This window comes from Zingiber officinale, chromosome 6A, assembly GCF_018446385.1.
Source record: "Zingiber officinale cultivar Zhangliang chromosome 6A, Zo_v1.1, whole genome shotgun sequence".
In the NCBI taxonomy this organism is placed as follows: domain Eukaryota; kingdom Viridiplantae; phylum Streptophyta; class Magnoliopsida; order Zingiberales; family Zingiberaceae; genus Zingiber; species Zingiber officinale.
The window spans coordinates 63706895-63734161 of record NC_055997.1 but is presented as its reverse complement, the minus strand read 5'-3'; the positions used below and the strand labels follow the sequence as shown (position 1 = coordinate 63734161).

General features: G+C 35.4%; 1 protein-coding gene across 1 annotated transcript; it reads left to right on the top strand.

Annotated features, from left to right (window-relative positions):
- The first annotated feature begins 13379 nt into the window (after positions 1–13379).
- On the top strand, positions 13380–26046 carry LOC121996452 (transmembrane 9 superfamily member 1-like). The gene is made up of 12 exons (XM_042550435.1): positions 13380–13589; positions 17069–17261; positions 17346–17450; positions 17582–17599; positions 17683–17771; positions 17872–18024; positions 18374–18508; positions 18592–18758; positions 19666–19760; positions 19992–20365; positions 25339–25612; positions 25706–26046. Exons 1-12 carry the CDS (start codon positions 13497–13499, stop codon positions 25771–25773), a joined length of 1764 nt encoding a protein of 587 aa, XP_042406369.1. The 5' UTR covers positions 13380–13496; the 3' UTR covers positions 25774–26046.
- The last annotated feature ends 1221 nt before the right edge of the window (positions 26047–27267 follow it).

Genomic DNA, 27267 nt, shown 5'->3' with positions numbered 1-27267 from the left:
TCTGATTGAGCCATGTGGGTACAACATTGACCTCGAACAAAGAAAATGAAGGCTCCAATGTTCGGATCAAGAGGACCAGACACCAGGCAGGAAGTCCTAGTTGCGGCTAGACAAAGAAGTCCTAGTAGGTCGGGTGGACCGAGGGGCAGGAAGACCTGGTGGGTCGAGGATCGGACGTGGGAAGCCTGTGGTTCTTTGTTTGAGGGGGGGATTGTTGAGCTTGCAAGGTTGCAAATATAGTCCCACATTGAAAATACATGGGAAAGATCATGAGTTTATAAGAGAAAAAGATATCTCCATTGACATGAGGCCTTTTGGGTAGAATCCAAGAGCAAAACCATGAAGGCTTAAACCCAAAGTGGACAATATCATATCATTGTGGAGATATTTAAATTCTTTTCGATCCTACAGCATCTATATAGTTATTTTTTCAAAATTGAATTTCATTTGCAATCTCAATAACACATATCCTAAATGTCATGTTGAGTTATATTTTGTTCAAAGAATTGAAGTTACGCATATGGTAACTAATGGTGAACGTGATACTAATAGAGGACGTAATCAAATTGAAAAATTACTATGACCTGGAAAGACTTGTTGGAGTTACAATTTTTACTCAATTTATAGCATGATTTATGTATAGTTGTGTGATTACTGTGTTAGTAAACATGATGGATGATGGATCTTCTAATTCCATCAGTAGTAAGTTAGTGGTTTCTCTAGGATTGGATTTATCGATAAAGGGGGGGTGAATATTGCATGTTAAAAATCATTCTTTTGATTTGAAAACTAAACAAAGATAAGCAACAGAATGACTAAAAACAAGAAGACTTGGGTGGTTACTTAGTTCACAGTCCAACGACTACTATTCCAAGACCCACGCTCCCTTAGACCATTCCAGAATAGGCAATCACTAATATTCTCTTCTATGAAAAACTTTTTAGAGAAAGAGAAAAATATACAAAAGATAAAGGAGATAGTAATAATCTATTATTCCTTTTAAAGTAAATGTAAATTAAATAAATAAAAATATATCGATAACTGAAAGATGAAGCTTCGTTGTAGGTTATCGGAGGTCTCTCAGCATAGTAATATTAGTATTTGCACAAACAGAATGGTAGAGAAAGAGAAAGTGTTTTGAGAATTGAATTCAGATACTGAATCTCATATCTCGAGACTTGAATTTAGATACTGAATCTCAGATCTCGAGACTTCTTTTATAGGCTTCATCTGGTCGATTGGAAATAGATCAGTTGATTGAACCCTCCTAGTTGACTGAACCTCTTATCAAGTGACTTATTATGCTTCTTTCTTTGCTTGCTATGATCCGATCTGATCGATCCCATGAAATCCACTTTTTCAGTCGACTAAACACATGTCCAGGCGACTTGACCCCATAATTTCCTTTATTGTTTCAATCCGATCATATCCAATCTGCACTTTCCAAACTTGTCCTTTTTAGTTGACTAGACCTCTGTTTCCTTTTTTGCATGGATACAGATCTGCATATGCTTATCGACCCGAATCGATCGACTGAACCACCCTATTCGACTGAACTCTTCAGTCAACCCAATTCTTTATTTTCTATAAAATAGAGTTAGCACAATAAGAATAATAATAGAAGTCCTGCAAAATAAAGTTAGAAACAATATGATTCTGCATGAGTTAATTTTGATAGTTAAGACTATTTGATCTTGACTTAGAAATCTCCATTGGTTTCTTCAGTCAGATCAATACCTAAGGTTGTCCCAATTGGGGCATGTCCTCAATGCCTTTCAAAACAAAATGCCTCTCTAGTGTTGGAGCAATCTTGCCTCAAGATGGTCCGGTGTGACCATGGGTTTTTGATGGTTTGGGCAAAGAGTTTAAGTTAGGTTTACCCTTATATTTGATATGTGTATTTGAGTTATGTAGGTTTGCAAGATACACATATGACTCAACTTGATGACTTCAGGTCTAATGAAAGATGAAGCATCTGAGGGACCATGAACAAGTCAGCAAGGACAAGAGCCGAGGGAAGTGCATTTCGAGGCATACGTGAAGGATGGCATTGGGACAAGTCACGGGCTTGAATGCATCCGAGGGATGAGAGCCAAAGGAAGAAGGCTTGAAGGCAAGAGGTCAAGGTGTGATGAAGAGTTAAGTGAGTCGTGAGGGTCCGAGTGCGAGAGAAATGTACTCAGAAAGGGAAACCCTAGATTTAGGGTTTTACCAGTTGACTGTTAATGAGATCAGTCGACTGGGGCAGAGCACAGAAAGTTTCTATGCCCGAACCGCAAGGACCAATTGACTGACTGGTGCAAGGATCAGTCAACTGGTAAAGAGCCGTTAGAGTACCGTTAGACTGGCACCAGTCAACTGGTGCAAGGATCAGTCTATTAGTAACAGTAAATAGCAAGGTTGTTTCTTCCCAAGCTCTATAAGATAGAGCTTAAGATGGCTGGTTAAGGTGACGAAATCAATGGTGATTAACCCTAATTAGTAGTCAACAAGTTCTCAAGTGCTCTTTGTAATCCAAGAGGTCTTGGTTGGTGTTGTGGTGAGGTTTCTCCACCCACAAGGAGATTTAAGGTAGCCGGAGTTTTCTGGGGGCTAATCCACCGACAGATCAAGATCTTCCACCTTACAGACAGCCGTGGAGTAGGAGCAAGTTATCTCTAAACCATGTAAACGAGCGTGTCAAGTTTGGTTTGCTTTCTTATCTTGTCTTTTATTTTAGCTTTCGTATTTGTGTTTATATTATTTGTATTCCACTATGCTAACAAATACGAAGGAAAGTGAATTTGGGGCCAACGTCTATTTAACCCTCCTTCTAGCAGGTCATCCGATCTCCAACATCTAGGACTTACTTGCCAAACATATGTTGGATCATTGGATCGGCTAAAGAGAGATGAATAGCCTACAAATAAAATTAGTTTCTCTTGCTTCTAATTTAGCAAGGATACATATATTAATTAACAAAAGAGCAATGATATATGCTCAAGGGAAAAAACTCAAGGAAAAGCTCAAGGATAGACACATAAAGTCATGACCCACCATTTCACTTTTTGTGGGCTCCATTACTTTATGTATCTATCCTTGAGCTTTTTCTTGAGTTTTTTTCCTTGAGCATATCATTTTTCTTAACAAAAACAAAGAACATAAAAAAGTAAAGGGAACTCAAAAGATTTACATAGTTTGCAACTTAGGAAGTTGTTAATCAAAGACAAAATGAAGTGCACCAATGAACTCTTTCTTTGACAATGTCAGAGACGTAGAAGCCCTTTACACAAATTAAAAGAATGAACACTTGAAACAAAATTACAGAGTTTGGAAATTATGAATAGAGTGTGATCTTTATACCTCGAGCTTCAGGACCTATTTATAGTCACTGTGCTCGAAGTAACCATTTACTGACATGACAACTTCTAGGGGCCTAGAAGCAATACAGATACCTGAACTCGGTTGATATTGATTCACTTGATTAGGGTCTACGCAATGGGTTTTCGAAGGTTTCTCACTATCTAAGGTTCACTCCCTTAGAATTTTCCTCTTGCCAAGCATCTGGTCTCCCTTGACCTATTTAAACTTTTTAATTTGCTAATCATTCTGTTAACCTTGACTTGACTAAATTTTACCTTTGCTAGTCATCCGGTCAACTTTGACTTGACTAAAATTTCACTTTACTAGTCATCCGGTCAAATTTGACCTAACTAGACTTCTCACTTGACTAGGTTACCTGACTCATTCCTTTTGAAGAATCGAAAAGAATTTAGATATCTCCACAATGTTTGTAATCTTGCAACCACAACACCTTTGTGTGTCATGTCAAACACAACCTAAATCGAACTAGGTCAGATTGGGACGGAGACACCCAACTATATTTACACTTCTAGCTTTTCTTGCTTTAGTTACCAAAGATGTTTCTCTACAATTTGGAGTGATTTAGGTAATGAAGTTCCTGGTCACTCTAACAAATTTGGTGAAATTTTATACCAAATTCTCTAATTACTAGTGTTCCGATCTCAATATAAAAGCTAGGAGGATTGGAGACTAGAGGTGCACACTGATCTTATTATATCCAATTTAAGTGATGCCAGCATGGCCTATGAGCAAATAAGTCCGACCGAATCGAACCCAATCTAGTCCGCAGGTTAGGCCAGGCGAGGATTGCTTGATCCACGAGCTAGATGGAGCATGACTTGATCATGTGCTAGATACAATATAAACTTGGGCCCAGATATGTCCAGCATGTTGAAACTAGTGAGATTTATAATTATAAAAAAAAATGCTTTAATGTCTTTTTTATTTTTTTTAAACTTTTATTTTTATTATATATTTATTATTTTTTAAAAAAAAATTGGTTAGTCCAGTTCAATCTAAGTAATTACTGATCAAACTTTAGTCAAGCATATCTTGATACAATCATGGATTATGCACAACATGATTCATGACTAGCTCTATTGTGCTCAACTCAGCTCAACATGGCATAGAAACAAGCTGACTAAATATCTTTGATTTATTATTAATAGTAACTCAATTTGATAATAGAGAGTCTAAATTGAAGGAGAGCTTTGAGTTTCTGATTGTCTTGTTATATCTAACTTAAATAGAGTGTTAAATATTAAAAAGTCAAAATTTATGGGAGAAATAACTTCTCTCTTATGGTTGAATTCAACTATGTTATTTATTAGTGTTATCGTTCAAATGAGTCTATCCATTAACCTTAACGAAATTTTTAAAATACATCCAGAAGTTTAAAAAAAATGTGGAACATAATCCACCCATTTGTTGACTAAAAAGATATAATTGACAGCAAAAATGAACTTTGAAGTATTTTGACATTAAAACAGACAGGGTAGAGTCAGCGGGTATCTAGAATTTTTTTTTTCTTTTGGGCTTCATGTATAAATTATAAAGAATCAAAAATATAAAAAAAATCTAAAACCTTCATTTCAAAATAATATCAGCAAAACAAACATAAACAAAGTAATATTAATAAATTACATCATCAAAATTATACATACTAGTTCAGACACAATATGTGATTTTTTAAAAGATCAATTATATCAATTATGTTGGACCCCGTGATAGTTTTGATGTGATTAATCAAGTTAGTTAGGTCCTGCGTTGTATTTGATCCCTGTGTCTGAGTGTGCAGGAACTTAGGAGCACAGGAAGTCGAGCAGAAGACGCAGCAGCGAGAAAGACGGCACGGGAAAGGAGCCGACGAGCTCGGTGCGTCCGAAGGACGAGAGAGCTATGGAAGAGTACTCCGGTGGGCATGAAGAGCGTGCGCGACGTTCGAGAGACGTTAAACCGGGACGGAAGGCTGCTCGAGGAGAAGGGCGGGAATTGGGTTCGGGTGAGCCCTATTCCAGTTGGTCGCTATCACCCAAAAGTTCAGAGCATCGGAAGCCAAAGCAGGAAAGAAGCAGTGCTGAAATCACTGCTCAAGGCGCCTTCAACAAGGTTGAAGGCGCCTCCAACTTGAAGGCGCCTTCAGCCTTGTTTAAGGCGGCTTCAACCTGGTCAAACAGACCGTTCGTGCGCGAATAAAGTTTTATCCGCTGACCCAGCTTGGAGGCGCCTTAGACCCTCAATGGAGGCGCCTTGGAGCTTTGAGATAGAATTTCCAGGGGCTATAAAAGGACCTCTGGAGCTAGGAATTAACCATAACTCAAGCAATCAATACTGTAAGCAATTCCTAAGCAACTAGTGAGCTTCCAAAAGTGTAAAAGGTTTTTCCGCCTTCAGAGAAGGAGATTTTTCTTAGTGCGCTTTTCATCGCCCTGGATTAACAACCCTCTTGGTTGTAACCACGTTAAATTCTGATTCTGATTTAGTTTCTGTCTCCTTAATTTAGTTGCTATTATTTTACTGTTGATTTTATTTCTGAGTTGAAATCCGAGGAGGGTATAGTTTATTTTTGTTTTCAGCAATTCATCCCCCTCTTGCCAGCCTCCGCTGCACCAACAAGTGGTATCAGAGCAAGACCGCCTCAGAAGGACTAACCGCCGACTAAAGCACATCGATCAAGACGATGGTCGGAGCAAACATTGATCCTCCAAAGTTTGACGGAGACTTCGAGTTCTGGAAACGCAAAATGGAGGTATACATTAACTCTGATTTTTCTATTTATTTAATAATGAAATCTGGTTATGAAGCACCAAAGAAAGCAAACAGAGAAGAGCTCAGGAAATACCTCTGGAACGAGAATCAACGTGACGAGTTTATGGAAAATGCACGGGCTGAATTTCATTTTCTAACCACAATACCAAATGAAGATCTCGACAAAGTCGGAGAGTACAATAGCGCAAAATAACTTTGGGAAAAGTTCTTAAAACTCCACGAAGAACAAATTGAAGTTGAATCTGACTCCTCGATGGACACTGATCCGATGTCAGAAGAGTCCGAAACTGAGGTAAGTGCCGAGATAGAACCAGTAACCGAACTCCAACTTGAAGACCTAGAATGCTCATCACAAATGAGCATCGATGAAGGGGGAGAAACATCAGAAGACGAAAACAACTCAACAGGGGGAGAATCAACCGCCGACAAGGTAAGTCAGGTATGGTCTCCACCTCTTGGCAAATTAATTGTTTCAATTGAAATATTGCCGAAAGGTTTTCGTAAATTACAAATTATTTCGTCGAAAGAATATTTTAAATTAAAAACTGAAAAACTATTAAAGAATATTGAGTTAAAAGACACAATTTGTCAATTAAAAGATTTTGACAAACTAACAATAGAAAATGTATAATTTTTTACATGCTCAATATTTTTTGCCATAATTCTAAAAAACTATGAATTAAGAACTTATGAGAAGTTAAAATGGAAATTTAAAAATCATAATATTTGGTCTTAGTTGAAATATTAGACTTAGCGCTTTCAGAGAATAAAATTAAACAGTAAATTTCTTTATAAAGCTTTGTCAAGGAAGTGGTTGTTGCTCCAATAACCAAGAAGGCCTAGTGTCTCGCCACGACCTGGAAGCTGAAATATTGAAATGAAAGGTTTAATTAACTTTCTGAAAAAACATTTAAAAATTAGAATTAAATAATGCTTTGAAAGTTTAATCAAATATTTTTGAAAATTCAAAAAGTCTTTTAACTTAGAATTTTTTTTTCAAAAAATTCATTTTGGGTAGAAATATTTTTTCTGGAAAGTTCTGTTTGAAAATTCATTTACTTAGAATTTTTTTTAAAAGTTCCCTCTAATTATGACATCAAAGGGGAAGAGAAAAGTACAAGTTGAGGGGGGAGTTAGGAAAATTAAAAAAATTAAAAAATGGTATTTTTTACTAAAGTGTGTTGCAATTTTATTTATTGCATGCTTAATTATGTTAGTTTAGTAATTTCCTTTAAAATTACTACTTATGTCTATTTTAACCCTAACTTGAACTTGGGTTGATGCACATCAAAAAGGGGGAGATTGTTGGACCTCGTGGTAGTTTTGATGTGATCAACCAAGTTGGTTAGGTCCTACGTTGTGTTTGATCCCTGTATCTGAGTGTGCAGGAACTTAGGAGCACAGGAAGTCGAGCAGAAGACGCAACTAGTGAGAAGAACGGCATGGGAAAGGAGCCGACGGGCTCGGTGCGTCCGAAGGACGAGAGAGCTGCGGAAGAGTACTATGGTGGGCGTGAAGAGCGTGCGCGGCGTTCGAGGGACGTTAAGCCGGGACGGAAGGCTGCTCGAGGAGAAGGCCGGGAATTGAGTTCGGGTTAGCCCTATTCTGGTTGGCCGCTATCATCCAAAAGTTCAGAGCATCGGAAGCCAAAGCCGGAAAGAAGCAGTGCTGGAATCACTGCTCAAGGCGCCTTCAACCTTGTTTAAGGCGCCTTCAACCTGGTCAAACTGACCGTTCATGCGCGGATAAAGTTTTATCCGCTGACCCAGCTTGGAGGCGCCTTAGACCCTCAATGGAGGCGCCTTGGAGCTTCGAGATAGAATTTCCAGGGGCTATAAAAGGACCCCTGGAGCTAGGAATTAACCACAACTCAAGCAATCAATACTATAAGCAATTCCTAAGCAACTAGTGAGCTTCCAAAAGTGTAAAAGGCTTTTCCACCTTCAGAGAAGGAGATTTTTCTTAATGCGCTTTTCATCGCCCTGGATTAACAACCCTCTTGGTTGTAACCAGGTTAAATTCTGATTCTGATTTAGTTTCTGTCTCCTTAATTTAGTTGCTATTATTTTACTACTGATTTTATTTCTGAGTTGAAATCCGAGGAGGGTATAGTTTATTTTTGTTTTCAGCAATTCACCCCCCTCTTGCCAGCCTCCGCTGCACCAACAAATTATATATTCCAAATCAATATCACAAGTAATTTCTCTATCAATACACAATATCATAGCATTGTTAAGATATTTTTGCTTAATTTTATTGTGAAATTAGGTCTTGAGAAGCTTCATTCCTAAAAATGCTCTATCTATGGTTGTTATAGAACTAAATGAACCAACCTATCAATCATAAAGTAAATCTTTGACTTTTTTGTTTTGGTTAATATTTGATAAGCATTATTTTATCACATTATTTAAAATTATTATGTGCTACATCCGCATTTATATTATATGTTAAGAGTTCGGATTGATTTTGGATTTTGATACAAATTATAACCTATTTGTGGTGTTTTAGCTGACTATTTGAATGTGATCTTCTTTGTAGGCAACCAAGAGAATATGGACTCGAGTCATATCAAATTTGGAGTCAAATCTAGGGCTAAAGGAAGAGATCCAATCTAGTCTAATTTGGACCGTCCATTCAAGATTTGAGCGATCTAAGCCATCCGTCCAAGATTTGATCCATCCAACTCAAAGGAGAGTAAATCATAGCCATTGATCAAGAACTAGAACTTTTGATCCAGATCTGAAGTGATCTAGACCTGAAGTGATCTAATCGTTAGATGTGATCTGAAGCATTCTTAGTCATTGATCGAGATATGATTTGATTCAAAATGACAAGCTATAATGCTTTCCATTGTGGGGCTTTGTCAAAATGCCACAGGGCAGAAGCAGAGGAGGGGTGCGGTGATCATATTCCTCCTGCTCCACTCTACTGGCCACCATGGGAGCTTCTTCCACCGAGGTCAATGGGATTGCCCTTCCTCATCCATCTTCATCTCCATTAGAAGCTCCGGTCAACATCCTTCTCATTTGCATCCAACCATTGGTGATCAACATTTTTCATCCACAAAATAGAGAGGAGGAATAGTGATCCAAATCTGACGATTCCTTGGGTTTTTCAGATCGTCGAAAACCTAACCTCACATCTTCACATCTTTGATAATCATCAAAGCCATCTCCACATTTCCGATCAGTCCTTAGTCGTCACCTAGTTATTTTTCTCAGATCTCTATTCGATCTGGGTTGCCCTAGTTTGGTTCGTAAGCATCATTAGATTTTTTAGATTCGTTTATGTGAGTTGTAGATTTCCTTTCATGTGATGAATTAATGATTTAATTTTTTTTTGCATTTGATCTTGATAGCTTGTTTAGTAGTGGTGTTGATTTACATTTAAAAGTTCTTAATGTTACTGTTAATTCATCGAGGTATTGCTAAGAAAATTCTTAGGGAGATGAGTTTTCTTTTGTTTGCTTGTCCGAGACGTGCAAGAATAAGTGTGAGAGATTTTGATAACTATTATTTTGATATGAGATTTTGACATGTATACTTGCGTTTTTGATCTATTCGTGTGTCTAATTTTGTATTCATACTACATTTAATAAGTTAGATTTACTTCTAGACTTAGTTACAAATTATCTCATATTTACGGTATTTGATACTAATATTTGGATATATTTTTTATAGGTATAAAAGGATCATGGATTTAGATCGGATCGGACCAAATTGAGCTCACACTTAGAGTCAAATGAGGAGATCAAGCTTTGAAATAATCTCAACATTCATCCAAGATCCAAGGAGATTTAATCCATCCGTCAAAGATTAATAGAAGAGTAGATCATGACCATTGATCAAGATCAGAAACTTTGGATTCAAAACTGATTGATCACGACCGTTGGATCAGATCTGATTGATTACAGTCGTTGATGCAAATATGAGGATTGGATGGTTGAGATTGAAAGGCGCTACAGTCATCCTTCTTCAAAAAGAGAGATCGCGCGAACAGGGACCTTCGCCTTTGCTTCGCCTCTTCACGCCCCGATGCCCAACGCCATCCACGAGATCCACCTCTCCTCCAGCGATCTCCATCATTGCCGAAGTTCAAGGGGGTTCCCTTCCTCCGGTGATCTCTCATCCACAATGTTGGGGTTCAATCAAAGCCCCACATTGGAAAGATTTGGTAAAAATCATGGGGTTAAAAGAATATATGATATTTTCATTAGCATGATGCTTTTTGAGGAGAGTTCAAGAGCAAAGTCATGAGAGCCTAAGTCCAAAGTGGACAATATCATGTCATTATGGAGATATGTGGATATTCTTTTGCACTATAAATGATATCAGAGTCATGGTCCGGACCAGATGCCATGTGGGGGTGACCTTGAATGAGTTGAGGGTGTGCTTGGAGCAGGTCAGGATGACTGGATGCTTGCGATGAGGCCTGGAGCAGGTCAAGGTGACCGGATACTTGCAGGGAGGCGAGTAGGTCAAGATGACCGGATGCTTGTGAGAAAAGTGACCGGATACTCACGGGGAGACCTGGAGCAGGTCAGGTGACCAGATGCTTGCGAGGAGGCGAGTAGGTCAGGGTGACCGGATGCTCGTAGGGAGGCCCGTAGTAGGTCAAGGTGACCGAATGCTCGCTGGGAGACCCGGAGTAGGTTAAGATGATCGGTTGCGGATACTTGTAGGGAGACCCAGACTAGGTCAGCGTGACCAAATGCTCGCGGGAAGGCCTAGACCATGAAAATAATTGTGATCCTTCGTTTGAGGGGAAAATTGTTGGGGTTCAATCAAAGTCCCACATTGGAAAGATTTGGTAAAGATCATGCGGCTTAAAGGATGCATGATATCTCCATTGGTATGAGACCTTTTAGGGAGAGCTCAAGATCAAAGTCATGAAAGTCTAGGTCTAAAGTAGATAATATCATATCATTGTGGAGATATGTGAACATCTTTCTGCACTACACACAAGAAAAAGGGATTCCCTACCTAAGCTACGCACAACCCCGACGCTACAAGCTTCCCACCGCCGGCTTCAACCGTCCCCTCTTCTTCCATCGCACCACTGCTTGAGAGTTTGGTAATTCCCTTCTCAACTGGCCAACCATCAGCAGATTTACTCCACTGACAATTCCTCCATCCAGATCCGATCTACTGAAGTTCACAGCATCTCCTTCCTCCATTTGGCTATGATCCACCATCCGAAGTAAGCTTGGGTTTGATCTCTGATGTGTTGTTTGTTCTTGTTTGATGGTTGATTGTTTGTATGAGTTCATTGTCGTGGTTGATTGTAACAGAATTTGTTCTCGTGCTTTAAGGTGGCATGCGCTTGGACTTAGTCGAAAAGGAATCAACGATAGAAAGTTATCTTTGAAAGAAGAGAAAAGAAAGGATAAAGAAATCTTTTCCTTTGCACACTTGTTTATCTTGATAGAGGAAGGTGAATACTTATGATGTAATTTTGTAAATAAAAAAGGGTGCATGCGTCATATTTTTTGGTACATAGTGTAATTTTGTGAGTTAAAAAGACTACATGCATCATTTTTTTTTGGTATATGGTGTAATTTTGTGAATGCAAAAGGGGTACATGCGTCATTTTTTTCTCATCCGCTACTTTCCGTCCAATTTTGAGGTGATCGATTTTGGCTCCAAAATTATCCGCTGATGGATTACATTACTTTTCCTTCAAAAAATTTTAATAAAGTAAACGACGAAAACTTTTCCACCGTGAAAATTTTTCTTTAATTTTATTTTTTACTCTCCCAAGTAAACAGAGCCTTAAAGTCTTGCAATTTATTAATGCTTTGGAATGCTTTGTTTCGTTAGGTGTTTGATGATTGGCAATTGGTTGGAATGCACCTAGATTAGATTAGGCTAAAATGCTTATCTTATGACTTAAATATACTTATATTAAATTTTTTAGTTTGGAGGGTTTGCTGGGCTTAAGCCCAGCCCAGTCAAGCCCCTTTGATGGTACGTACTGGTAGAATATTATCTATTAGATAATAATAATAATAATAATAATAATAATAATAATAATAATAATAATGTTTTCCTCTCTTGAATATTTATTTTTCCTTCTAAATTGTATCCCTTTTGCATTCTCTTTTAAATGTTACCTTTTCATTTCCATTTGCACTCATTTTTTTTCCTTCTTCATTTTACATTTACTGACCTTTTTTATTTTGCCCCTTTGTTTTTTCAATTTCTTCATGTGGACATCTAGATAGACGGGAAAAAAAAATCATTCGACACTTTTTACTCTTCTAATAGAATTTCATATAATTATATTTCTCATATATATTAAAAAATATAATAACAACTTATTAAAATTCAGTTTTCATTAGATGCGTCCCAAATTAATAAAATGGGGTACTCCTTATTTTTAAAAAGTCAAAAAGACATTTTATTATATTTTTATACCAAAAAAAATACTTATATAACGTATTAAAATATAACAATTTAACTTGATTAAAAAGTATACATATATTATTTTTATATCAATTTTTTTTACCAACTTAATTGAAACTATTTAAATTTGATTAAAATGGCTTAAAAGAATCATAAAATTATTATAAAAAATGATTAATCAGATTCCGCCTTGAGGGACATCATAGCAACTGCTAATAATTGTTACAATAATATTACAACCATTAAATAAGTTGTTATAATAGTTTTATGATGATTTTAATGTTATCGAAGTGATTTTAAGTTAAAAATTTTATTTATCAATTTCGCAAAGAGTTTTATTTAAAAATATTTTATTTATATTTTTAATAAGTTAAACTAAAAAAATAATTTATTTTTATGTAATTGTTATAAGTGGTAACAGTTTGCTATAATAATTTATAATGATGTTATTATAATATATATATATATATATATATTAATTATAATTTGTTAATATCTAAAATTTTTAATTTTAAATATCATAATAAAAAAAATCTGAGACGAAAATTTTTATTGATTTAAATCTATTATAACTTAATTTCTAAATTCTAATATTTTAAATTTAAATAAAAAATTAATTTTTTTTTTATATTTGAATCCAGACAACAACTGAATTCAACTAGGGACGCCTGAATTTGAATCCAGGCATCCGGCCTGCACTATGACAAAACCAATATATATATATATATATATATATATATATATATATATATATATATATATATATATATATTATTAATTTGGAGCTCGCCCATTTCCATTATACCGTATTATCAACTATAAATTTCTCTTTATATGTTTGTTTTCTACTTTAATTAAGTCGATATATTTAGGAAATTAGCTCATAACGCAAATCTTTTTCTTAAGGGCTCGATCTCGATCCAAGCTTCGCGCGACCGCTCCGTCGCCGCGCTTCTCCGCTCTCAGATCCAGGCCGCGGCCATGTTTCCGGGAGCTCGATCTATCTCCGCAGCCTCATTCCTCCTCATCCTCCTCGTTTCCTCCTTTGCTTCCGCATCCGAGTCGGACCACAAGGTATCTATCCCTACTGATCCTATTTCTTCTTTTGGTGATCTGAATGCTCGCTTCACCGGGATCTCATGGGATGACCAGTGTTTGGTTTCGGACTTCTCTTTTCTTCTGTTGATTGTGGTGCAGATCTGAGGATTGAGTTCCTCTGCTGAACCATTTGTTTTGCCAGGGATCGTAGCAAGATGGGATTTTTCTTGGTTTAACTAAATATTGAGTTTGGAATTTCTGGCTTGTGTCCCAGCTCATATGACTGAAGTGGAGGAGTTATTAGGCGTTATAATAAAGTTGGATATCCTATATAGCTTCCTTGAACTCGCCATAGTCGACAGATCACAGTTTGGAAATAAAATGGTTTATTTATTTGGTTTTTTTATAAGAAGCTCTATTCATCTTCAGGGACAAGTTCACCTGCCATCTGCAGCGTATTGATCACTCTGTGCGGTTGCTTGCTTCTCTGTGGCTCGATAGCATTTTGTATGCTTATCTGGATATCTGGAATCATGTCATTTTTTTCGTGTGCTAGATTGTTTGATAATATGATGATTTTCTGTGTGAAAATGAGTGCCTTGAACAGTTGTATTCTCCACCTTTTCACATTACATCAAAAGGCGAATTCCTATATTTTATTTTCTTGGAAACAATAAATGCTTTAGATCCTTTATTATGAAATTATGCCCCGTAGTAATTATTTATAATAATGCTTTGTCAAAAAGACTGGGAATCTGATGCAGCATTGCTCACTCGTTACTGGAAGGGTAAGTACCTCTTACATACTTCTTAGGGGCTTGGGGTGATCAACTTGTGTTGACAGGAAAGTACCAATTCTTCCACACACCCAAGGATGACAATGCACATCTGTTTAACCAGCTACCTGACTTAAATGGGTCAGGTTTAGGTACCTATTTATTACAATGGGGTCTTTTGGTTATCAATACATTGAGTATTTGTGGGTATAAAAAGATTTTCTCATATACTTATTGTCTAATTAGGTACCTACAGATTACCCACCTATTGTTCAGTAAAATATGGGTACTTGATGGGTATCCGCTCAATTAAATGGATGGGTATCCACTCAATTAAATGGAGGTTCAGATTTTAACTTCTATATTTTATGCCAATATTTAGTGTTAAGATATCCAGTTAATTAAACAGGTAAAGGTACTAAAGAAAATCATGGATGCCTGATCCATTGCCATTCCTATTCACATTTAAGGGTACCAACTAACTCAATTGGTAAGGGCCTTGGAAGTTGTTGCCAAGATTTGAGTTTGAAACATGTCTTTCCTCTAATGTAAGTGCTTGAGACCTCTCATAGCCATATTTTCAAAAAAGAAAAAACTCTGCCAGTATCCCTGGCTTATTTTTTATGTATGCCTATAAGTTTTGGAAATCCAAAAGTAGTATATAAAATTGACCAAATGCTTGCATATAGGGTTATTATGTCTTGTGGATAAGTTGAAAAGTGGAAAGGTTTTGCCTTATCGATAAGTTAACAAAATACATAAGTTTTAGGTAAAACTTATAAGCTTTCACTTGGCATACAACTTTACCCTCACCAAAGATTTTAGGTTATGTATATGCAGACACACAATATATGGTGAACAAATTGAAATTAAAATTTTTTGAAACAACATATGTGGTGACTATAAGTGTATTATTATATTAATATGTTTTTTGTATATGAATCTTAATTTAAAGATTGATGATCATTACCTATAACTTACAAAGCACAACAATTACAACAACACTAGAAGCAAAAATGTGATGTTCAAAATCCAGGCGACTAAGGGAACTGATATGTTTCTATCTGAGACATTACTATCACATGAATCAACATGTTTGCAAGCCTTATGAAGATTATATAATCATCTACATATGCATGGTAGGTAATTCGAACTCATCTAACACTCTCTACACTCTCAATTGAATCCAACAAGCGTTTTCTGACATTCTCATGTCTTATAGGATTTTTAACTATTTCCACTGTTTCACATTTACTTGTTTTCCACTTAAAACAGAATACTTTATTTTGCTGCTTAAGAGATGTCTAATTCTGTCTACAGTAGCATGCTATATTTTCCACCATTTTGCCTTTGAAATACTCTCTTGGTTTGCAATGTAACAATTATGCAGAAATGGCATTACTGACTTGGGATCTATCTTCTTATGTTCAACAAACTTCTTAGCCTTCCTCCACCTCCCCTAGCTAATTCTATTTATTTTGCATTTGATGAAGTATAGTTCTCATATGAGGGTATTGAAACCAAACCATTTTAAATGTATGTTATTTTCTTTTTGTTATTGTTGTAGCTGATCTGTTAAGTGCATGAGTGGGGACAATTCCTTTATTTCCTCTTTTATTAACCCTAAAACAATCTTACTCTCTTAATCTGGTTGACTATTTCTCCAACTGCTAATACTTGACTTATACACTAGCCACAATGTTTCTTTTCAAGCTAATGTAATCAGTGGCTTTTTAATATCTTACCATGGTTTTTAGATGCATTTCCAAAGCTTGAGTTAAGTTTGCCTCTGTTTTTGCTCTTGTTATTTTAATAATTTCACAAGTGTGCACATACAATGTCTGATAGCACTAGTGAAATCCATCACAAGCATGCCTATTGGGTGCATATCTCTTTGTTTCAGAAAAACCAGAATATTGATTTTGGTTGCAACTCTTGCAACGGGGAATGTTCTACCTTTCCTATTATATTAACTTGGTTCTTTATTATCTTTATTGGTCACCTTAAACTGTATGTTCTTTATTTATGAGGTTATTTTTTGCACTGTCCAACAGAGGGCATGTATCAGTTTAATAGGTTCCATTCAAAGTCCTGATAAGTGAACTTGGGAGTGAATGCCCTTCAAGGTGGATCATTTTTTTTCTTCACTCCTGCATGATAGTGTGATTTGCTTAACAATTGTCTTAGATAAGTTGTGATTAAGTGACTAGTAAGATGATTTTTGAAGTTTATGCTTGCAGGATTGCAAGGAGAAGGTGAGAAAAGAAATGTAACTTGTTAATAGGTTTCTCGAAATTATAATTTTTGTGCCTTAAATACAATGTGTTCAGTAACAGTTGTGTCTTGACCAGGAAGCATAACTTGCAAGGTCTATTCGTTTCGATTTATGGTAGTGCAGTACTATAAAATCTTATGCTATCTTTTTTGTTACATGCGAAAAACTTTCTCATATTTTACATGCTGGAGAAATGAGAGATATCTAGTTTAATTTCTACCTCCAATTTTATTAACCAATGATGCCAGTCTTTTCCATTTCTTCTAGTTTAATTTTTGTATCATGGAGATACAATATCATTATTTTGTTACTTCTTCCTACAGAGTTGATTTACATTTCCAAAATTTATTCTCTCCACTTCCGCCTGGGCCAAATAATTTCTGTGTACTGTTTTTCCATACTGATGCCACAAAATCTTTTTATGTTTAACATGGTTTTCATATTTGATAACAATTTATTTGCAGTACCAAGCTGACAGCCCGGTTACACTCTGGGTAAATAAGGTTGGTCCCTATAATAACCCTCAAGAGACATACAACTATTACAGTCTTCCATTCTGTCAGCCGTCTGAGAACCCTGCACATAAATGGGGTGGCCTAGGAGAGGTACTCGGTGGAAATGAACTGATCGAAAGCCAGATCCAGATCAAGTTTCAAAGTGTGCAGTTTTCTTTAATAGCACTGGTCATTCCATTGATGCTATAATCTTTCAATAACCATTTCATGGAAATTGATATGCTAGGAAATATTGAAAAGGAACCCATTTGCACTATTGAACTTGATGTTGCAAAAGTGAAGCAATTTACTGATGCTATAGAAAACTCATATTGGTTTGAATTATTCATAGGTGAGTTGAATCAATCATTCCTTCGTCCCTTTATCAGATTTTTTTAACCTGTACTAACAACGGCCTTTTGTTGTCTTGTTTATGTGCTCATGGTCAAATTTCTTTCTTCATTGGGTGCGGACGTGATGTAGATGACTTGCCTTTGTGGGGTATGTGCTTTACTTGCTCACATCTGTATGCCTCTGATCGTTTGGTGAGATTTGTTGGTTGCTGATATACAATTTCTACTTAGGCTTTGTTGGGGAGACGGACAAGAACAACAAGGATAAACATTACATTTTCACGCATAAGAGTATTGTCATCCAACATAACAAGGATCAGGTAGATTTTTTGCATTTAAATTTCCTACTGTGGAGAATTTTCTGGGTTACTTTTTTTTTTTCAAAATTATTTCATGTATGTATCTCTTTTTTTTTTGCAGATTATTCATGTCAATCTCACTCAAGAAAATTCTAAACTTTTGGTAGCAGAAAAAAAATTGGAAATGTCATATTCGGTAAAATGGGAGCCAACCAATGTGACATTTGCCCGCCGTTTTGAAGTTTACTTAGATTACCCCTTCTTTGAGCACCAGGTAGGTAGTGTAGTTCTGATTTATTCAACAAGATTACTCCTTTTTCATCTGGAAACTTGAATACTATACTTGCAACTTCTTAAAACTCCTATTTCCTATGGTGATCATTGGTTTTGAAATTTTATACTCTATCCCAGACGACTAGTGAGTTACTTATATGCTGATTGCATCAGTTTTAAATACTGGAAGTTAACTAAATATCGTTAATATTTATTTGTTAAATTCAAATATTCTGCATCATATTTGTTCAATAAGCTTATGGTATTTAGCATGTTATTAGTCATTATTATGAATAATTTTATCTACAAATGCTTAGTCCTTGTCATTGAAACTGATCTCCTTAATGCAGATTCACTGGTTCTCTATCTTCAATTCTTTCATGATGGTCATTTTCCTTACTGGACTGGTTTCTATGATATTAATGAGAACTCTCAGGAATGATTATGCAAAATATGCTCGTGAAGATGATGAACTCGAGACTCTGGTAATTACTCATTGAGATTACCTAATTGCTATCCATTTTTAATATTTGTTTTAGAAATTTAATATGATTCAGTTTGTTTGTAGGAAAGGGATGTGAGTGAAGAATCTGGATGGAAACTTGTTCATGGGGATGTCTTTCGATCCCCTCGCAGTTTGGTTCTTCTATCTGCACTTATTGGTACAGGTGCCCAGTTGGCAACACTTGTTCTTCTGGTGATATTGTTGGCAATTGTTGGAACATTATACGTGGGGTATGTCTGCAGTTGTGAATATGCTTAAAAAAATTAGTTCATTATTGACTCAGTTAATACATATCATTTATATTGCGATGGAACTATTGTTACCAGAGAAATTTAGACCAATAGTCAATTCCATAGTAGCACATTTTAATCATATGGTTTGTATCCATTGAATGGTTTGATCAATTCAATAAATTTGTTCACATGCAAATACCTCTTTAGTATGGAAAATCATTATTGGTTCAACTCTAAAATAGTACCCTCTGCCTTTATATATTGCCTTCTTGTAATTTTCCATTTACTTTCCTAAGTTAATTCGCTGTATTTTTTGCTTCATTGTTTAAAATGCAGTTCCAGTGTCCACTAGGAAAATTCATGTTATTCTACAATTTTTGCTACTTGTTTTAGATCAGGTAGATTTTAGTGTGAAATAATTCTAAGACAATGTGAAAGGAATTTGATCTCTTGTTCTTTTGTCTAACAATTCTTGGTAGCTTGTATATTGCAACAAGCTTTGGGTTGATTAATTAGTATGTCCTATATATATGAAAAAAGATTGAAGATGGTCTCCTGTAGTTTTTATCAACAAGATCTGGCACTTCGAACAATTACTTTTGTAATTTTTGTTGCTAATCAATTAATAACAAAGACACATACAAAAATTAATATTATAATACTGCAGTAATGCTAAAAATGATTTAGGCCCCAGAATACTGAAAATGCACATTTTGTTTCAGTATTTGCATTTCTATGTTGAAAACAGGCTTAAATAGCAATGTGGATCCTTAGGAACATAATACAATAATTTCATTCTTATGTAGTTCTTGTTATTGGTTTAACAGGAATAGCATTCTATAATCTAGGTTTCTTATCTGAACAAAAAAAATCCCTTCTCATTCTTTTTCTTTTTGTTGACCAGGCGAGGATCTATAATTACAACTTTCATTGTATGCTATGCTCTCACGTCTTTCATTTCTGGCTATGTTAGTGGTGGACTTTACTCACGTAATGGTGGTATGTCTCCTTCACATGACTGCCTTTTAAATCATCCGGGACCTTCATTTAAAACATGGCTTTTTGTGAATTTGTAGAACTTCTGCTTTGTTCAATTACAGATCTATGCACCAAATGTGCATGTGAAATGCACACCACAATCATATACGACAGAGAATCTCACAAGAGGAAAAATTCTCCCTTTTTGTGAGGTTTAACATGAGACTAAAGTTTTTCTGTTTTTCTTATCAGGTAAAAGTTGGATAAAGGCAATGATTGTAACAGCATCATTCTTTCCATTTCTGTGTTTCGGAATTGGTTTCGTACTAAACACCATCGCTATATTTTATGGATCACTAGCAGCTATTCCATTTGGGACAATGGTGGTCATGTTGATACTATGGGCATTCATCTCATTTCCCCTAGCACTTCTAGGCACTGTTGTCAGTAGGAACTGGAGTGGTTCACCAAACAATCCATGCCGTGTTAAGACCATTCCTCGTCCTATCCCCGAAAAGAAATGGTATCTTACACCTTCAGTTGTATCATTGATGGGAGGATTACTTCCATTTGGTAGCATCTTCATAGAGATGTACTTTGTGTTCACCTCGTTTTGGAACTATAAGGTAACCTACTTCTCTTCTGCAAGTTTACGCTATTCTCTTCTAATGAGTGATGTTTCATTTGGCAATTCGGTGTATGTTCCATACTCATCACTGTTTTTTTTAAATAACTGTAAATAATGCACCGAAAGAAAATGAAGGAGAAAGACTGAAATCTTCTTTTATACATCTATAATTCAGATCTTAATATATCATTAAATAGAAGAGAGTGTATAAGTCCAAATCTCACAAAATAAGGAAATATTCTAATGCTAATAATTACCTTCCTAAATTTATTTCAATCAAATAAAATCATGACATATTTAATCTAATCAAATCATGCCTAATTTATTGACACTCTCTCTCAAGTTGGTGCAAAGATGTTCATTATGCACAATTTGCTATCTTGTGTTTCAAAGAGTTGTCTTGAAAGACCCTTGATCAAAACATCTGCTACTTGTAGCATGGTTGGTACTAATGGAGTGCAAATTATTCCATCTTCCAACTTTTCTTTTATAAAGTGTTTATCAATTTCAATGTGTTTTGTTTTATCATGTAGAACTGGATTATGAACAATATTGATTGCTGCTTTGTTATCATAGTGTAGCTTCATAGGAAGTTTATTGGTCTCTTTTGTTCATCCAAAACCCTCTTTAGCTAAAGAATCTTACATACTCCTTGAGTCATTGTTGTAAACTTAGCTTCTGTATTGCTTCTGGCTATAATACTTTACTTCTTCTCCAAGTTACCATGTTGCCCCACACAAATGTGCAGTACCTTGAAGTTAACCTTCGATCAGTAATAGAGCCTGCTAGTCTGCATCTGTATATACTTCAATGTTGCTTTTCTCATCCTTTCTGAAGAAAAATCCCTTTCCAAGTGCTCCTTTTAAATACCTTAGGATTCGGTACACTGCATCCATATATTCTTTGTATGGAGAATGCATGAATTGACTACCCAAGTTCACTGCGAAAGCAATGTCTAGGCAAGTATGAGACAAGTAAATTAGTCTCCCAACAAGTCTTTGATATCTTACCGAGTCTATTGGAGTGCCATTTTTTATATCTCCCAGCTTTGCGTTCACTTCAATTGGAGTATCTTCTGTCTTGCACCCACCCATTCCAATTTCCTTTAAAAGGTCGAGAATATATTTCTCTGAGACACCATGATACCTTTCCTTGATCTTGCTATCGCCATTCCAAAAAAGTACCATAACTAACCCAAGTCTTTAATCTCGAATTCCGTGGCTAGGTTTGTTTTCAATTTGCTTATCTCTTTTCTATCATCTCCTATTAAGATTATGTCATCGACATACACGATTAGCATAGAGATCTTGTCTTTCTTAGATGTCTTTGTGAATAAAGTATGATTAGATTATCCTTGGGCGTAGCTTTGACTTTTTACAAAATTTGTGAACCTCGAACCATGCTCTAGATGATTGCTTCAGTCCATAGAGAGATTTTTTTAACTTACATACTTATGATCCAAATTGATTAGAAAATCCTAGGAGTGCCTTCATGTAGATCTCTTCTTCTAAATCACCATTTAGAAATGTATTTTTCACATCTAATTGATTTAGTGACCAATCGAGATTTGCAGCAACTGATAACAAGACTCGAACTGTGTTCAATTTAGCCACTAGAGAGAATGTTTCAGAATAGTCTACTTCGTAAGTTTGCATAAAGCCTTTAACAACCAAATGAGCCTTGTTTGTTCTAGGGGAACCGTCTAAGTTGTACTTTGTGGTGAATACCCACTTAAATTCCTCAAAGTAGAATTCTTCTGTAGGGCTCTCATTTTCTCAAAAATTGCTTCTTTCCACTCAGGTATCTTTAGAGTTTCTTGAATATTATTTGGAATACTAACACTGTCGAGTTGTGAAACAAAAACACAATAGGAAGGAGACAGATTTTTATAAGATACAAAATTCGAAAGTGGGTGTTGTGTGCATGATCGAACTCCTTTCCTTAGGGCAATAGGAAGATCAACTTGACTTGAGGAATTTAACTCAGACATACCTTGAGTTCTATTGTCAGGTATCTTTGACTAATCATTGTTAGTCTCATGATTTTGCCTTTGATAAGATTCTTGGCTTTGTAGATGGACAATTTCTTCTTTTTTTGAGCCTGACCTTCCGTTCTGTAAACAAGACTTTTGAACCAATTGTTACTCTTTTCTATCATGACATTGTTTTGAAAAGGCACAGGTTTAGGTTCTTCGAATAACATGTTAAGTCCGACTCATTTACACATTCATCTTCCCTATTATGCTCCCTCTAAAGATGAGAATCGTAGTAAGATTGTCCAAAAAATGTGACATCTTGGGATATCAATTTTTTTTTTGAAATTGGATCAAAACATTTGTATCCTCTTTGATTTGTAGAGTACCCAATAAAGATGCATTTATAAGATTTTGGATCAAGTTTAGAATGTCTTGGATCATGATTGTGAACGAAGAAAATGCTACCAAAATTTTTTAGGGAAATATTTGTGAAGAACCGAGAGTTACGGAAATAATTTTGAAAGGTTTTTATCGGAGTTTGAAAAGTTAGTATCCTTGTTGGTAATCTATTTATTAAATAAGTAGCGGTTAGAATCACATCACCCTAAAAGGTACTTTGGGACTTTAGTATGAAAACTTACAGCCCTTACAACTTCGAGGAGGTGCCTATTTTTTCTTTCAACCACTCTATTTTGTTGAGGAATGTGAATATAAGAACTTTGATGAACAATTCCTTTCTCACCAAAAAAGTTTCCTAGCAATTGATTGAAATATTCTTTCCTATTATCACTACGAAAAATTTTAATCTATGTTTGAACCATATTATAAAAATTTATGAACACATTTCCAACATCAGATTTGTTTTTCAAAATTAATACTCAAGTCATTCTAGTATGATCATCTATAAATGTGATAAACCATCGTTTTTCAGACAATGTTATTATCCTAGAGGGACCCTAGACTATGTATCAAAGTAAATAGCGCTGATTTTTTATATTATTGTAATGGAAACACCGAGCGATGATATTTGGCTAATTCACAAGATTCACATCTAAACAATGAAGGACTTTTATTCAAAAATAACTTAGGTAACAATTGTCTTAACTATTGAAAGTTAAACGATAATGTCATAACATAATCTCATTGTCATGAGTTAAAACAGGTCTTGAGGTCTTGTTTGATGAAGATTGATCCAACATTGAAGATGTAGAGATCATTGTCCTGTCTAGCATTGCTAATCATCTTCTGCAAGGCTAAATCTTGAAATTCACAATGAGGACAAAAAAATAACATGATAGTTAAGATCAAAGGTAAGTTTGCTGACAGATAACATATTATATGATAAATGAGGCACAGGCAAAACATCTCTAAGGACAAGGTAAGGAGAAACAACAACAATTCCTTTTCCTGCGATAGTAGCAAAGGATCCATAAGCAATTTTAACCTTTTTATTCCCTGCGCACGATATGAAGAAAAAAATTGTGATATGCTTGTCATAGGGTCGGTGGCACCTGAATTTAATATCTAGGAACCATTTGATTTTGTGCTGGCAATAGAAGCTATAGGGGATATACTTGTTGAGCTAAAGAGCAGTTGAGCTAAAGAGCAGGAAGAGTTAGAATTTTTAACAGAGAGACTGAAGCATTTTATACATGTGCTCTATTTGATCTTTTGTGAAAGGAAGAGATTCAGAGGTCTAGAATCAATACCACTTGTTTGAAGGGCCCGAACGACACCATTAGTAGCTTTAGAGTTGCTGCTTGACTCCTTTTTATAATTTGCTGGTTTGCCATGGATTTTTCAGCATGTCTCCATCGTGTGCCACAACTTGTGGCACCTTTCACATTAGATTTTTGGCTGATCGCCTTCAAAATTGGTCCCTTTGGTGACAAGGGTAGATCCCTCACTATCCATTATCTTTGGTTCTTCAATTTCTTTTAGCATCACTTGACGTCGAGCTTCCTCTCGATGGGAGAACACTTCTCTAATTTCTCCCAAGTATTTGTCCCCTAAGTTCATCAAGCTCCTTATTTAAACCTGCGAAAAATAAAAACACCCTGCTTTTTTCTACCTTCTTTTTATATCGAATATCATCATTGGTATTTTCCCATTCCTCTTCTTCAAATAAATCTAGTTCTTGCCATATAGTCATCATTTCATTGTAATAGGCAGTAACATCTCGGTTTCCCTGCTGCATTCTCCACCTTCCAATATTTAATTCGAACAGTTGAGAATGATTCTCCATATCAGAGTAGGTTTCATGTACAACTTCCCATACATCATGGGCTATTGGTAAGAACATGAAAGCCTTGCCAATGGTAGGGTCCATCGAGTTAATATGCCAAGCAGCCACCAAAGAATTTTATGAGCGCCATTGTTTGTATTTCGGATCATTCGAAGCTGGTGGCTTTATTTCTCCATTCAAATGTCCGAGTTTCCGTTTACCATTGATCACCAAGCGCACATATTGAGCCTATTCAAGGTAATTTTTTCCATTAAATCTATGTATGGTGATTTGGAGGGAATCATACAAAGATATTTGAATTGGTTGGTTTCCTCCTTCCAAGGATGATGCATTGTTGCCGGTGGCTGATTCAAATGAATTTTGCCGACCATAGCGGCTTTGAAATTCATGACCTAGAGTCAGACTTTGATACCCATGTAAATAATGCACCAAAAGAAATAAAGGAGAAAGACTGAAATATTCTTTTATACATCTATAATTCAGGTCTCAATACATCGTTAAATAGAAGAAAGCGTACAAGTTCAAATCTCACAAAATAAGAAAATATTATAATCCTAATAATTACCTTTCTAAATTTATTTAAATCAAATAAAATTATGACATATTTAATTTAATCAAATCATGCCTAATTTATCGATAATAACATTTATCCATTCAGTTTTTTATCCCATCTAAAAGTTTTTAGACCAAAAATATGAGCATTTGTGGAAATGGATATGCCCAATCGAACATTTACATCTTGCTTGTGCAGGTTTATTATGTGTATGGCTTTATGCTACTAGTCTTCCTGATCCTCCTAATTGTCACCATTTGTGTGACCATAGTTGGTACATATTTCTTGCTAAATGCCGAGAACTATCACTGGCAATGGACTTCATTCTTCTCTGCTGCCTCCACCGCCGTCTATGTGTACCTTTACTCTATATATTACTACCACATGAAGACAAAGATGTCGGGTTTTTTCCAGATGAGCTTCTACTTCGGTTACACTTTGATGTTCTGTTTGGGTTTAGGAATCCTATGTGGTGAGTAAGCATGAGATCGTTATGTTGAAATTGAAAATGCATGCTTTTACATCTTCTAAGTTGCCTCTTGTGACTTTCGTTTTTGATACTCAGGCGCTGTGGGATATCTTGGCTCTACTTTGTTCGTGAGAAGGATTTACAGAAATATCAAGTGTGACTAGCCCAAGAAACAAGCAGAATGATCCATAATTCGATACCAGGTGCAGGGCTACAAATTTTTGGAACCTCACATTTTCTTACGACGAGAACGAATTACGATAAGTAAGATCTGACAATTCTTGATGTAAATGTGTGGTTTCCTTTATGTTTTTGAACTTTCAACGAATGCTGCATTTTAGAATTGCTTTAGTTCCATAGCCTTCGGATGTACTTCGTTTAGACAAGCAATCAACCTTCGTGGATTTGATCAAATCGTTAAGGATCTGTTTCTATCATATTAAATCTACACACGTGCCATTGCCGCTCACAAGTGTTTATTTTTTTAATCAAATTGTAAGGGATTTTTTTAAATCAATTTTATGGTGTAAGTTATATTTTCCATGTTGATATAGTTTCAATATTAGGGAAGTACTCAATATTCATGATTGATGAACAAATTGTATATAGACATGTTTAAGGTAACTATGATCTATGATCTTTTTATTTTCTGACATTTAATTCAAAAATATATTTCTCAAATATATAAAGAGCATGTGTATTTGTAGCACTATTCTGTCTGTGCTATATTTGATAATGGAAAGTTCATGGAATGTTTACAGAGAATCACGTTACTTAATATTATGATTTTTTTTTTGTAAGTATAGTTTTATCTATCAAATTTTTAATAATGAAATATTAGATTTACCATTGCATAGATGCTATTCCCTTTTCCTTTCTTTTTTCCATTTCTTTTATTTATTTATTCGTTCACATTCAATTTTCTAAAATAAATAAATAACATTTTAGAATAATAAATTTTAAAATTAGTTTTTTTAAAAAAAATAAGCTAAATATTGGTAAATGAACAATTTAAAGATAGTTTATATATGGTTTGATAAATTTAAAATTTAAAAAGATTGTAGTATGGCTATGTTCTATTTACGAAAGAATGAAACAAATTTAATATGAAAAAAAAATCTTTAAAAAGAAAAAGAAAGAAAAGAAAAAAAAAATAGTTCGATAAGATAGTTGGCGCGTTCGCGATTGCTTCGTGACGTCGTGGGCTCGACTAGGAAGGAGGATAGTTCTCATTTGGGCAGTAAAAAAAATACTCAAAGAATAATGGATTTATTAATCCCTAAGTCCATTATTTTACCATAGGTAAGCCAAGGAAAGACGATTCATCCTTTCTCTCATTCACACCTCCAAATAAGCAGGGGTACAGAAAAAAATATATAAAATCCCATATTGTCAAGTCGGATGCAAATCGACTGACAATATCGGATGTGCAAAGCTTCCCATGCACTCGACTAGATTACAATATTTTTGTTTATTGTAATTTGAATAGATTATATTGAGTATGTAATTGCAAACTAGATAATAGTTTGAGGTTACTTAGGAGTTTTGTTAAATGTAAGCTCCTTATTGACCTTGCCTTAAATCCATGGCACCTGCTAGATTGATAGATTTGGGATTGACCAAAGTCAGCAATACAGATCTAAGAGACCCTAATGCAG